Raw genomic sequence first — 14,803 nt, forward strand, 5'->3', positions numbered from 1 at the left:
ATGAGTGAGTGGAAGGGAAATAGAGGGAGTGAGGGGGAGAGAGAAAGAGAGAGAGAGAGGGGAGGAAGGAAGGAAGAAAGTGGATATAAACAATAGGGGAAAGGGATAAATTTTGAAATTATAACTTACTTTAAGTTCATCTTTTGGATAGAGGAACGAAAATAGCTTCAGCACAGGTGAACTGAAAATCAAATAAAACATAAATATGAATTAAATATTGAAGACACAGGAATGGGTGTGAGGTTAAGAAGTGAACTTCTCAACCACATGGTTTCAAGTTCAGCCCTACTGTGAGGCACCTGGGCAATGACTTGAGAGTGAATTTGGCAGATGTAAATGTGTGTGTGTGTGTGTGTGTGTGTATTAGTGTGTATGCGTGGTGTTTGTTCCCCCCACCCACTACTTCTTGGCAACTAGTGTTTGTTTGTGTTCTGTAACTTAGTGGTTTAGCCATAGAGACCAACAGACTTATAGACAAAGACTGGGGTTAACTTGTTTAATGATAACCTAGAAGTACTCCAGCATGGCAGAATATGTCACAATTTGTTTACCACTAATGAGTGACACTAATTGGAATAACATTGCATACTACAAGCTAACAAGGGAGAATCTATGTAGTCAAATGATTTGCAGGAAATAGCAGCCAAATCACACACTAACATCTTTATAGAAAGTAGTTGAGAGGGTCTTCCAATCAATGTTGACTATGTGACTACACATGTGTATGTAGTCCTGAGCAAGATTTTTTGAGGAAGACTGGCTATTGTTCTTTTATGCAAGTCTCCCTTTACTATACCATTGATGTTTACACAAGGTGTCAGTGTTATTACAGAGATTGACACCAGAACACAAAAGGTCAGATCTTTTTTTCCTGACCCTCTGACAGTTCTACAAATCTACCACCCTAGATTTGTACACTTTTATCAACTCTAAAAGGATAGAAGGCAAAGTTAATCTCAGCGAGATTTGAACTCACAGAATTAAATAAATAGTGTGAGGCATTCAATCTAATTTTCTAAAAACACAATTTAACATCTGACTATTTTGGTGATTATGGATGGAATGCCTTTGATCAACTGTTCTCTCAGTCAAGACATAGGTTACTTGACTTTCTAGAAACAGCAGCTTATTCTTACTCAAATCTCACCTAACCAACTTTAAAAAGGGCTAGGATAGATTGATGCCCCAGCATAATTGTAGCTTTAAAGCTGCAATCATATATATCAACTTACTTGGAAATGGATGCGATGCATTCAATTAAATAATAAATAATCATCATCGTCATTTAACGTCCGCTTTCCATGCTAGCATGGGTTGGACGATTTGACTGAGGACTGGTGAGACCAGATGGCTACACCAGGCTCCAATCTGATTTGGTAGAGTTTCTACAGCTGAATGCCCTTCCTAACGCCAACCACTCAGAGAGTGTTGTGGGTGCTTTTATGTGCCACCCGCACAAAGGCCAGTCAGGCGGTACTGGCAACGGCCATGCTCAAAATGGTGTATTTTATGTGCCACCCGCACAAGAGCCAGTCCAGGGGCACTGGCAACGATCTCGCTCGAAAGTCGAAAGTCCTTACACATACCATGGGCACAAGTGCCAGAAAGGCGACGCTGGGCACAGGTGCCATCACAATTTCGCTTTTGCTTGCCCCAATAAGTCTTCGCAAGCTGAGTTTCATGTCCAATGAGGGAGACAACGTTGGCACGGGTGCCAGTCGTCGAATTTAGTTCGATTTCACTTGCCTCAACAGGTCTTCGCAAGTGGAGTTTAGTGTCCAATTTAACTCGATTTCAATTTCACATATTATATATATATATATATATATATATATATATAAACATGCATATCTTGGTACATGATGTCACCAATGGTGCAAATGCGTATTTCATGTTATTTGCACCGTGACGTCTTGTACCCATATATGCACATGTGTGTGTGTGTGTGTGTATATATATATACATATATTATATATTATTTATTACACACACACAAACATATGTAATCACACAAAGGAGATATCAAAGGAATGCAGCAAGTAACAGATTTTTGATGGAGGGAATCCATCAAATGCATGCAAGCAATGAAGGACAGACATAAAAATGAATATGGTGATTTGTTTGTCATTAGATTGTATCTAAGCTGAAGTACTGTTTTGATGGGTTTAGTCAAACAAATCAACTTTTTTTTACTTTTTCAAAATCTAATTCTCATTCTATTAGTCTCTTTTGCCAAACTGCTATGTTACAGAGACATAAAGAAACTACTACTGGTTGCAAAGCAGTGGTTGGGGACAAGCACAAGTATGCACACACATATAGATATGCATGCACACACCAAAAAGAATTTATGTTCAAAATTATAAATATTGCCAACTTTCAGAATTCTTGTGGAGATTCAATACTCTTTACACACACACATACACACCCAGAAAGACATGGGACAAGGTGGTGAAGCATGATCTTCGAATGTTGGGCCTCACAGAGGCAATGACTACTGACTGAAACATTTGGTGATATGCCATGCTTGAGAAGATCCATTAAGCCAAGTGAAATCGTAGTTGTGACCAATGCTGGCATCATGTAACTGGTAGGTAAAAATTACCATTCAAGCACTGGGCATCATAGAAGTAATATGGTTGATACTAGTGTCATGTAACTGGCACCTGTGCCAATGGAACGTCAAAGCATCCCTTACACATCCTTTTACATCAGTTCTCCATGCTGGCATGAGTTGGATAGTTTGATCAGAGCTAGCAAGCTGGAGCACTGCACCACGTTCCAGTCTGATTTGGTTTAATTTCTATGGCTGGATGCCCTTCTTAATACCAACCACTTTACAGAGTATGCTGGGTGCTTTTTATGTGACACCAATATGGGCACTTTTATGTGACGCCAGAACAGGTGCTTTTTATGTGGCACCTGGACAGGTGCTTTTTACGTGGCGCCGGCACAGGGCTCTTGCAGTCCAATCCCCTTCAGCAGGGGGAGCAGCATTAACACTTCTGCTGTGGAGGACGGGTCTTCACGTAGATGTCTAAAATTATCCCTTAGTGAAAATTACATATATATAATCCACGCTATAAAGTGGTTGGCGATAGGAAGGGCAAAACAGAGCTTAATGTAGTTCTTGACACACTGGATCCTTGTCAAACTGTCCAACCCTTGCCAGCAGGGAACACAAACGTTAAATGATGTTGACGACACGACTATTAGTTTCTGTCGGTCAAATCCACTCACAAAGTTTTGATCAGCCCGAGGTCAACGACACTTGTCGAAGGAGGGGCGGAGCATGTGGTAGGGAAGCTACCAATCTCACGCGCGCGCACACACATATATAAATATAAAAAACGCAATAGGAACAAAAACGCAATAGAGGACAACAAAACATCAGGACAGATAGATGATACAAAAGCGAACAAGAAAACAACAAATATATATATAGACACACAGGTATAGACGTGTGGGTGAGTTTTACGTGCATATCCATACGTAAATACGTAGATGTATGAACATATAATATACTATTTTTATTATTGAACGCCCTTTTTTGTTAGTTATATAATTATACAGAAATATACATGTATGTATAAACTAAAGGTTTTGTTTGGTCTACTATGACGGCAAGATATTAATAAAGTGTATCAAATTTTTTCACTGTCAATTAGAAAAAAATATTATTTATTCCCTCTGCATGTTTAAAATAACGTAGTCATGGCACGAATAACAACATACGGGTTATCTCCCCTATTAATTATTTTCGCCAAGTTGACCCTGATTGAATCGATATGGACATACGAGCAAAGTCCTTTCAGGCAGGTTATCTTTGTTTTTCCGTCTCTCTCTTTTTTTTTTTCGTTCTTGTCGAAAGGGCATTGGTACTACTTAAATACAGAGGTCCCGACAATCTACGTAACGATATAAAGGGGAGGTAATCTAGTTTTACCAAAACTAGTGTGACAACACATAAGCGGTCTTTGTAGAAGTCTGCAAACGATCCGAAGAAGTTGGATTTTTTTTCAAAAGTCATGGTGTGTTACGCACAAAGCATTTTAAATATACGCTGTGTGGACGTGTAATGACACTTATTGCTGATACAAGCACAAGAGATGGGCTAAAGTATCGTTGTCCAAATCATAAACTCCTAAGGAGTGGAAGTTTTTTTCTTTAATAGCAAATTTATGTTGAAGGAATTGTTGATGCTATGTTGATAATACAGAGAAATTTTTGAACGTTGCAAACAATACTTGTTTACAGTGGTTCCAGTATTTCAGGAATATTTGTTCGAATTGGCTGCTAAAAAATAATCTGCAAATTGGAGGACCAGGTGTTATTATTCAAATAGATGAATCGTTGGTTATTAATCAAAAATATAACGTTGGAAGAGCAGTAAAACAAAGATGGATATTTGGTGGAATTGACTCTGATACCAAAAAGGGTTCATAGTTTTGGTAGATGACCGTAAGAGTGAAACACTTTTGCCACTCATTCAAAAGTACATTCTCGCCGGAAGTATCATTCATAGCTATGAATGGGCTGTATATGGTATTCCAGGCGTGAGTGGAATATCTTTGTTGCCAAACAATTATACACATGTTCGTGACCCTGAAACAAGCGCTCATACAAATCTTGGGGAGAACATGTGGAAGAATTGCAAATGCAACTTTAAAAATTGTGAATCACACCTCGACGAATTTATGTGGAGGATGATGAATCCTGATGCCTTCAAGTTACTATTTGTGCACACGGGTCAGTGGTACAACCCAAACATATAACTAACTATTTTATTCTTTTATTATAAAATGTTCGAATACATTAAAATTTTTTAAATAAAGATTATGAAACTTGTAAATCGGGTGCACACCACCTAACCCTAAAACTTTTGGTAAAAACATTTAGCTGTTATGTCTAGCCGGTCCAAATACACCATAGAGACTCCTTCAGTGTCGTTAACCTCATTTAAACCTTGACTGAGCAGATCTCTGATCAAAGACATTTCAGCTTTGTCCAAACCGCCCTTTTCTTATGTGTAATTTAGCTGCAATCACACAAAGTCTATCTCGTTGGCACCTATTACTCTTTCAGCGGGTTTCCATTGACCGATAACTCTGATTGCTTATTAGAGTTCACTCCCTTAACAAATGACAATTGAATACTGTCTGTCTGTCTTTCTCTCTCTCTCTCTCTCTCTCTCTCTCTATATATATATATATATATATATATATATATATACATACATATAGATAGATAGATAGACATCATACACACACACACACACATACAAATGCACCTGTAAACGAGAGAAATGCGATGAGTGATAAATCACGTTTATCATCTCCACCTATTTCCACATTAACTGTTTAAATTTTATTTCCGTTCTGTTGGGTGGAACAGATTTTTACGTATTTTCTCTTTTTAATCAAATATTTAAATATTGTTAGGATATATGTATTCTCCTTTTGTTACTATTCACTACTCCACTTTGAAATAGGAGTTGTAGAACCAGTTTCTGTCAACAGTTGTTAGCCCTGCTTTGTCAACAGTTGTTAGCCCTGCTTTGTCTACAGTTGTTGGCTCAACCCCAATAGTTGAAGTAAAAGTTTGAACTCATGGCTACATGATCAAGTGACCATCCACTGCCTTAATTTCTTAGTCATTCTACTTGATGTTTTGGTTAATACATACGATTTCAGAGTCAACTGAATTCCTACTTTTTAAAGCAGTAAACCAGAATCAGAATGTGACTTGACTGCCAAAAATTATTTAACTCTTTAGCATTTAAACTGGCCATATCCTGCCAAAATATTCTACCTGTTTTATGTTCAAATCAGCAAGATCTGGCCTCTCATACCTACAGTGCAATGTTATTCTAAAAATAACATCATTGAAATCTCAAAGTTATGAGATAAGTCGTTATTCAAAACAATGTGTGAATAAGTATTACATTTGAGAGAGTAACTTGAATACTAAAGGGTTAGAAAAAGAATAGAGACACACTTTCTGAATAAAATCACTACAGATTCCCCTCCCCACAATAAGTTAAATTCACAAGTCTCTCTCCATAGCCAAGAAAGAAAATATTTGGCAGTGAACTCTGATAATGTAGAGAAGCTATGGTCAAATGTATTCCTATTGTGACTACACAATATAAACCATCCAACTCATGCCAGCATGGAACATGGACATTTGATGATAATGTTAGCTGATGCTATCAAATATGTTCTCTCCTTGTTTAAGACAATAAGGTGTGATTTGAGGGAGATTTGGACCCTATTGCTACTCCTTTGTGTGGTTGGTAAGTCATTTTAACCTGTTGGTTTTAGTTTTTCAGAGAAACAATAGCCATTCTTTTCATTTAATAATTGACTAGATAACATAGAAAGGGACAAAAACAAACCCTTCATCATCACCACCATCATCATTTTATGTGTGCTTTCATGGTGAAATAGCTTGGGAAGGTTGTCGATGGTTTGAGTCATTTCTTATTGGGAACAGAGCTTCCAGTAATAATGTCATTTGGCTTGGTTTCTATAGTCAGAGGCCATTTCTATTGCCAGTCACTTTACAATGTGTACTGAACACAGTTTCTCATGGCCCCAATATTAGAGTACTCATTAACGAAAAGTGTGTATACCAAGGGGAGGAGTAAGAGAATACCAGAAACAGGTAGTTGGGGCAGGGTGGTGGATAAGAAAATATGTACAGAAAGTACTCAAAGGCTTAGAAGTACATATTTTCTCAGGTAAATTTAGGAAGGGGATACAAAAGAGTTTAAGATATAAGAAAAGATCAGAATGGATGAGAAGTTAGAAAGGGCAAGAGTATGATGGGTAAAGATAGGGATATTTAGTGGTGGAGTCAATAGAGGAATAATTGGCAATAGAAGAGGTGAACAAAGGTTAAGAGTTGATGATGGGATAAAGGGACAAAGTAGGCATTAGTTGGCAATAAGAGATAGCTCACAGATGAAGAGAGAGTGCTGGATGATAGGGTGAAGCTATGTGGCAGGTATCCAAATATAGCCTCTCACTGATGAGCCTAGAGAAGGGTGGAGAGATGGAGAGCTATGAGTGATGAGGAAATGAGGTGGGATCATCAAAGAGAAAGTAAACAAATAAACCTCAGAACACTTCCACCTGGATTTCATTAGTTGCACACAACACATTCAGAATATACAATATAATAATTTGTGGAAGTTGTAAAGAACATTTATATATACCCTGTATACACACACACACACACACACATATATATAATCACACACTTTACAATATACTATAATGTGCAACACATTACCATTTCAATTAGAGCTCAATACTAAAACTCTATTAATCTTCCAAATTCTTGTATAGCCCATTTAATTGAGTATAAGCAGCATAAATTTGAATTCAACCTATAATAAAGGAGAACCAAATCCTAAAGTTGAAGTATTCTCAGAAAACAAATTAATGATGTTTTGAGCCTTCATAATAACCATCTCAATAATCTCATATATATAAATGAATATAAGCAACCAGGTGCAATGTTATACTATAAAGGTAAGTATATATATATGCTGGCAGACGGAATTAACCAACCATGAACCGTTTGAGCAGTCACCACTGATGAAGTCTATGGTGTAGACAAAAGTAAACTTAGTCTGATTGATCCTTGAAACGGTCATGGGGAAATTACTTTCCCTGTCAGTATATGTATATATTTGTGCTCTTCTTACAACATTAAGAGTATTTTAACTCTTATTTCTAGAAATGTAGGTGCTTTGTCACACTTAGTGATGTTTGAATATATATATATAAGTATATATATATAATCTCGTGCATGTGTGTGCACATGCGTGTGTGTATCTCATCTAAACTCTACTTCTTGTGTCAGGGTGCATTTTGATATAGATGGAGAAGCCTGTTGTCGCACTACAGCATATTGCCAGTCAGTATTGTCCTTTGTCATGTCCTCTGTGACATGTGAAAACAAAAACAACACAACATGGATATTAAATAGATAGAATAAATTTCCATACAAAATAGCAAGTTAAAAGTACTTACACCCTAGGTCTTCCTCCGGCAATAGCTGTTAAGCCTGGAGCTGAGAGAAGAAAATAAAAGAATCAATATTTCTCACTTTTCTCTCTAGATTTCTCTTTCTCCTTTCTGGCTTTTTCACAAACATTCACATACACACACATATATACTTGCTCACACTTCTAATAGACACCTTATAATAGAATATCCAAAGATATTCAAGTTCCAAGTGAGTAACATGATAGTTTAAGTGACTAGTTATAATTGAGTATATAATATATAAAGACGTTTGTGTGTTGGCGTGATATGTGTGTGTATGTACATATGTAATTATAATATATATATATATATGTGTGTATGTGTATATATAACTCACAACCTATGTAACCTCCTGGTCCACAGTTTTTTCCCTAACCCCACCTCCCAACCTGGCTTGCTCCTGCCCATGCTGCTGCACTTGCCCCTACCTCTCCAACACCACCATCCTCACAGGTACCCATCATCATCACTATCATATCACTGACTCCTTTACCTGCACTTCTAGCAACATCATTTACTGCATCTCCTGCTCTTTCTGTCCTTCTCTGTATATCGGTCAAACAAGACGCTGCTTGGCTGACTGGTTTGCAAAGCACCTCCAAGACATTAGACTCAGCAATGATACCCTAGTCTCATGCCATTTCTGCTCTCCCGATCATTCATTACAACACCTGTCTGTGTTTGGATTGTCTTTGCACAGGGACCATCCAGACTCCCACCTTCACCATGAACAGCAATTAATCTTCTCTCTTTGCTCCTTTGTGCCGCATGGGCTCAACTATCCTCCCCTCCACTTCTCTCTTCATCTGACACCTACTTCCTCTCTTCACTCTTACCCATCTCTCCTCTCTTGCCCTGACACTTCCTCTCTTCACTCCTACTCACTTTCCCCGTTCATTGATACCCCCTCCATCCACACATCCCACTCCTGCATACACCCCACATCCTCACCCCAAATCCACACCCTACCCTCATCCCCACATTCCACACCACACCATTCCACACACACTAGCACTGACCACTTCCCAGCACCCACACCATCATCCACACACCCATACATTACAGACGCACACATTTACACACACACACATCCACATGTAAAGTCACCAGCCCCTATCCACACACACACACACCCTCTCACATACACACATGCATGCGCACCTTTGTTTTGGGATCACCAATACTTTATTATCTTCCTTTCTTTCCAGCTCTCCTGTCTAACTGCTTTTGTCCAACCAGTCGCCATGATTGACTGCTAAATCCACAAGTTTTTTTTTTTTGTTTTATTCTGTTTATTTCCTCATGTTCCTTTCTGTTGAAGAGCATAGGCTCGAAGCATAAAAGACTTTCTCACCTTCCCGAGCATCAAACTAATACACCCGCTTGTTGTTTATACACCTGTCTTTGTCTTTTGATTTTCTGTAAATTTCAACTATATATATATATATATATATATATATATATATATATATATAGATAGATAGATAGATAGATAGATAGATAGATAGATAGATAGATAAAGAGAGAGAGAGAGAGAGGGGGGAGTGACTGAAAATGAAAATGCAAAACGTTTGACATTGTTTGAAAAACATTTTTTGAATAATGCCAAATGTTTTGCTTTTTTATTTTCTTTTTTTTAAGTCATATCCACCTACTTAAGGAGAAACCACTTCTAGCTACCTTCGATAAACAGTCTCAATACCACACTTTTCATTTGCAGTTTAAGCTGAAGTCTTAGTGATAAACCAAACTGAGTACTCATAGTACATACGTACGTACATACATACATATATACTATGAGTACTCAGTTTGGTTTATCACTAAAACTTCAGCTTAAACTGCACGTACATATGTACATGATCAAAATATTCTATTAACATCACAATGCATAAGGTGTCCTTCTCTTTTTTAAGATGACAGGATCTTATCTGAGAGAATTTAAGATGATATTTCTAGCAGCTCAAACAAACACACAGACTCATTTGACAGATTTTAGTGATAAAAGTTCGTCTATGAAACAAATGGTAATCTTTATTTTAATCTTAAGCTAATCATAATAATCTATGAAAAAGAGGAATAAACAATAAAGAAAGAAACATACCCATGCCTGTCCCAGCAGGTGCTATCTCTCTTGACAATATCTCTAATGCTTGTTTCTTAGGGTGGTGTGCTGCCATCCAAACAGCCAGTTGGCGAGGTTCCTGATGTTCAGGGAGTTTTTTTGGAAAAAAAAAGAAGAAAGAATATATTTTGATAATAAAATTTTTTTTAAATATATTGAAAATATAGTGAAATTTTAAGTGATTTCTACAGACAAAGATAAAAGAGTTTGGTAAGGATAAAAGCTATCACTGGAGTTGATGGTAAATGAAGGGACAGTCTTGAGACTGGTGATCTAAATGGGTGAAGAAAGAAGATTTTGCTAGATTTTTGCCAAATGCAAGCATTATGGAATTGGATAAAATTTGGGTAGTTAAACATAGAAGCTTCTTCACCAAAATTATACTAATGGAACAGTCAGGGTTGATGAGTGATATATAGAGGGATGCTACAAAGTTGGTACAGATCTTTTTGAAAAGGAACCAAAAGAACCAAAAACAATTTAAGACAAAAGAGCTTGCAGCAATGGAATGTATGAAGGTGTCTTTTGATTTATAGATAATAGTTGCACCAAACTTGAGATGGTAGGTGAAAGCTACTCAGTTAATAGCTGTAGGTGATACTTTCTTTGCCTCTACTACTCCAATGCAACTACTTAAGAGAGTCATTAATGTGAGTCATGAACTTTGGTTGCATGAGTGATATGAAGAGACATGCCTAGGTGGATAGTTTTGGTCATCTGCTTAATGATTTTGTATAGGTCAAGCATTTGCTGCCAGGATGAGTTAGCATAAAAATACAGAGCTCTGAAAGTTGGTTGAATAGGTATGATGTAGGGTTGGGGAAGCAGAGAGGTTGTTCAGTATGTGGATGTGTAGTGAACGACTTTGTTTACACAGAGTTCAACTGAATTGATAGGAGAAGAAGTAATTGTAATTAGATAAAGGATAAGTTTAGAGATTAAAAAGACCACAAGTATATATGAGCCTGTGTTGATTAAAGATATATGTGAATAATTATACTATTGCAGAGATCAGAGCACTAAAAGATTCAGTTTATACATCTACAACATTTGTATGAGAAGAGCCAAGATTTCTGTACATTGAAGTTGTTAGAGATGATGACTTCAGAGGGGAATGACATGAGAAATAGATCACTAATATCAACATTTCTAAATTACGTGGCACCTGTTTTTTTAATTATGTTTGTTACTTATACTCATTAGTTTTACAGTAATTGTGCTGTTTATAGTGTACATTTTATACTCACTTACACTTACATATAGAGTGAAATGATTGTGGTAATATACAAACTTTCAACCTTTCAGTCAAGATTCCATCAAACTATTGGCTCTGTTAGTAACAACCCTATCGAGAAAATATTTAGAAATCTTTAATCATGAATTTTCAAAAGACAGGTTTGCCTACACCTTTTGATATTAATTCTATTTTAAGTGACTCTTTTTTAAGCTACCAGTACAAGACTTAGTTGTTTCTGAATTGAAGAATGACAGAAGCTGCAGATATATATATATATGAATATTAAAAAATTTATATACCTCTTTATTTTCATTCTTTGACTCAAATCCTAAAATTTCAACGTTGACTCTGATAAAATCTCCAAGTTTAAGCTGTTTGAATATATTTCGGCATCTAACAGTAAAGTACAAGGCACTGATTAATAATTAATGTAAGAAAGAGGTGGCAAGTTAGCAGAATCATGAGCATGCCAGGCAAGATGTTAAACAGCATCTTGTGTCTTTATAAATAAAAGATGCGTGTATCAACAGTATAGTAAATAAACTCATATAGAGGAACACAAAACACACACACACACAGATATAGACACAAATGCACATGCAGATAAAGATACATACCACAGAAAGACAAAATGTAGTAAGCAGAGCAAGAAGAGAATTGAGGAAGAGGTCACAGAATGTGTGACAAAAGAGCATTTAGAGAGAAACTAAAATAATAATAAAACTGAAGTGAAGATCAAATATATATATATATATATATATATATATATATATATAGTGCATATGTTTGATTGGCAAAAATATAACCATCCCCAAGAATAACAATATCTGTTTCAACACATGATTTCACCTCAAGAATCTTGCAAAACAAATGCATAAACGTAAAAAGTATTATTACTGTTTAGCTCCAAGTTGATGGCTATGGGCATTCAAACAATAGCCATCCTTTTTTTTTTTTTTTTGGCAGATAGCGGATATCCAAGACTACAGTATCCAATGTCGCACTGTTTTTAATACTGAAGGGGTGAACTGAGGGAAATATAGCTGATATTTCTAGCAGTGTGATTACTTTAGGTATGGAAATAGAACAGAGGAACTACAGAATTTGACAGTTACACATCTTGGTCATGGACAAAATACCTTGAACTATACCACACTGTAGTACCTACAAACAACTGGGTAGACTGGACTGTTGAAAGTTAAGTGAGTTGATTATGGACACAGTACAGAATAAATAACAGACTATGATGTTGTTAATTCATTCATCTAGGGATCAAGAAAACATTGAAAGATAAAACAATAACATACCTTTTTAAGATGGCATCAGTGGTTTTTTTGGCTTTTTCTTCTGCCTGTGGTCCACCAATACAGGTCACAGCTGTGACACGGTAACCATCAGCATATGTGGCAGTAACCTGAAAAGTAATGAGCAAATCAGCTTTCAAAGATTTTTTAAAAATCTTTTTATATTTCTTTATCCTTTGAAGTCTTGACAATTTTATGCTTCTTCTTAGCTTTAAATGAAAACATAGTCATCCAGTTAAGAAATTTGCCTTGTTTCTGAGTTCAATTCTACTATGCATAAAAATCAAAAAGTTATAAACTGTTTTTCAAATGATTTGGTCAGAAGGCAGCACTCTGAAAAGGCAGCTCCTTTCAGGGATTTCCATATATGGAAAGATTTTTGACACCTCTCAGATTAGAGAAATGGTCTAAATGTATACAAAAGCATATATGATTACTCAGTTCCATGATTCCGAAATATAGCCAATATCTGAAACTGAGTATCACATGTGGTATGACATGGCTGTGTGGAGGTGCAGGCATGACCTTATTGTTAAAAGGTTCACTTTACTACCATGTAGTTTCAGGTTCAGTCCCACTGTACAGCACCTTGGGCAAAATGTCTATTACTATAGTCCCAAGTTGATCAATGCTTTGAGTAAATTTGGTAGATGGAAACTGTGTGGAAGCACATCATGTATGTATGCATGAATGTGTATGTATGTATGCATGCACATTTTTGCATTTGTGTCTTGTCCTCTACCACTGGTGCTGGTTTGTTTACATTCCTGTAACTTAGCAGTTTGGAATGAAAAAGACCAATAACAATAATCCTTTCCGCAATAGGCACAAAGCTTGAAATTTTGGGGGAGTGGTCAGTCAATTACACCCCCCCCCAGTTCTCAAATGGTACTTAGGTTATTGACCCCCAAAAGAATGAAAGTCAAAATTGACCTCAGTGGCATTTGAACTCATAATGTAAAGCAGAAGGAAATGCTGCAAAGCATTTTGTCCAGCATGGTAATGGTTCTGCCAGCTAACACAGCCAAAAGACATTACTGGAACGATCCAAATGCTATAAACACTGTTGTGGTGCTAATGATTACACCCAAGCAATTTTATTATTATTACTGCTTTTGCTGCTGCTGCTGTTAATGCTACTACTGCTGCTGCTGCTGCAACTACTACTAATACTACTACTACTACTTACTACTACTACTACTACTACTACTACTACTACTACTACTACTACTACAAATAATAATAATAATTAATTCGTTTTATTGGCCACAAGGGCTAATATCAATTAAAAACATATAAGGACAAAGACAGGACGAAGGTTACAAAAGGTTTTGTCCGAAAAGGTAGGAAAGTTCGTCTAAATAATAATAATGGCACAATTTTGAAGATAGTTGATACCATTGATCCTAGTACTTGATTGGTGCTTTATTTTATTGATCCAGAAGGGAAGAAAAGCAAGGTTGACTCCAGCAGGAACTGAACTCAGAATATAAAAAGTTAGAAGCAAAGCAAGGTTTTTATTTGAAAATTCTAACAATTTTTCCAATCCACCACCCTAAATTACTGTTTCTGTAATTATTCTACCAGCATGCTGCCTTAAAAGTAATAATAATAAAGGTTTCCAATTTTGGCACAAAATCAGCAATTTAAGACGGATGGTTGTGTTGATAACACCAAATCTAGTGCTCAAATGATATTATTATTGGTTAAGGTAGCAAGCTGGCAGAAACGTTAGCATGCCAGGCGAAATGCTTAGCAGTATTTTGTCTGTTTTTATGTTCTGAGTTCAAATTCCGCCAAGGTCAACTTTGCCTTTCATCCTTTCGGGGTCGATAAATTAAGTACCAGTTGCATACTAGAGTCAATCTAATTGACTGCCCCCCCCCCTCTGCCCCAAAATTTCAGGCCTTGTACCTAGAGTAGAAAAGAAATGATGGATCTATTTTAAAACGGGGGCCACATTTTTCATTAATGTTTTACGTAGTGTTTTTGGTACGGAAAGACTTTCAAACTTCGTATACTTATCTATTTTGTGTTATAGAACAGAAAAATATTTTTGTATTCGAATTTATTTCATGTAAAA

At 36.5% G+C, this 14,803-nt stretch overlaps 1 protein-coding gene across 2 annotated transcripts in view; it reads right to left on the reverse strand.

Annotated features, from left to right (window-relative positions):
* The window catches only part of LOC106882171 (uncharacterized), a 140,101-nt gene that overhangs the window by 15,057 nt on the left and 110,241 nt on the right, over window positions 1–14,803 (reverse strand). For both annotated transcript variants that reach the window (XM_014932757.2, XM_014932756.2), the window contains exons 11-15: window positions 12,724–12,830; window positions 11,716–11,809; window positions 10,159–10,258; window positions 8,043–8,082; window positions 130–181 (exon numbers count right to left, since the gene is read on the reverse strand). In XM_014932757.2, coding sequence (XP_014788243.1) covers window positions 130–181; window positions 8,043–8,082; window positions 10,159–10,258; window positions 11,716–11,809; window positions 12,724–12,830 — 393 coding nt within the window. The remainder of the gene's footprint in view (window positions 1–129; window positions 182–8,042; window positions 8,083–10,158; window positions 10,259–11,715; window positions 11,810–12,723; window positions 12,831–14,803) is intronic.

This window comes from Octopus bimaculoides, chromosome 16, assembly GCF_001194135.2.
Source record: "Octopus bimaculoides isolate UCB-OBI-ISO-001 chromosome 16, ASM119413v2, whole genome shotgun sequence".
NCBI lineage: Eukaryota > Metazoa > Mollusca > Cephalopoda > Octopoda > Octopodidae > Octopus > Octopus bimaculoides.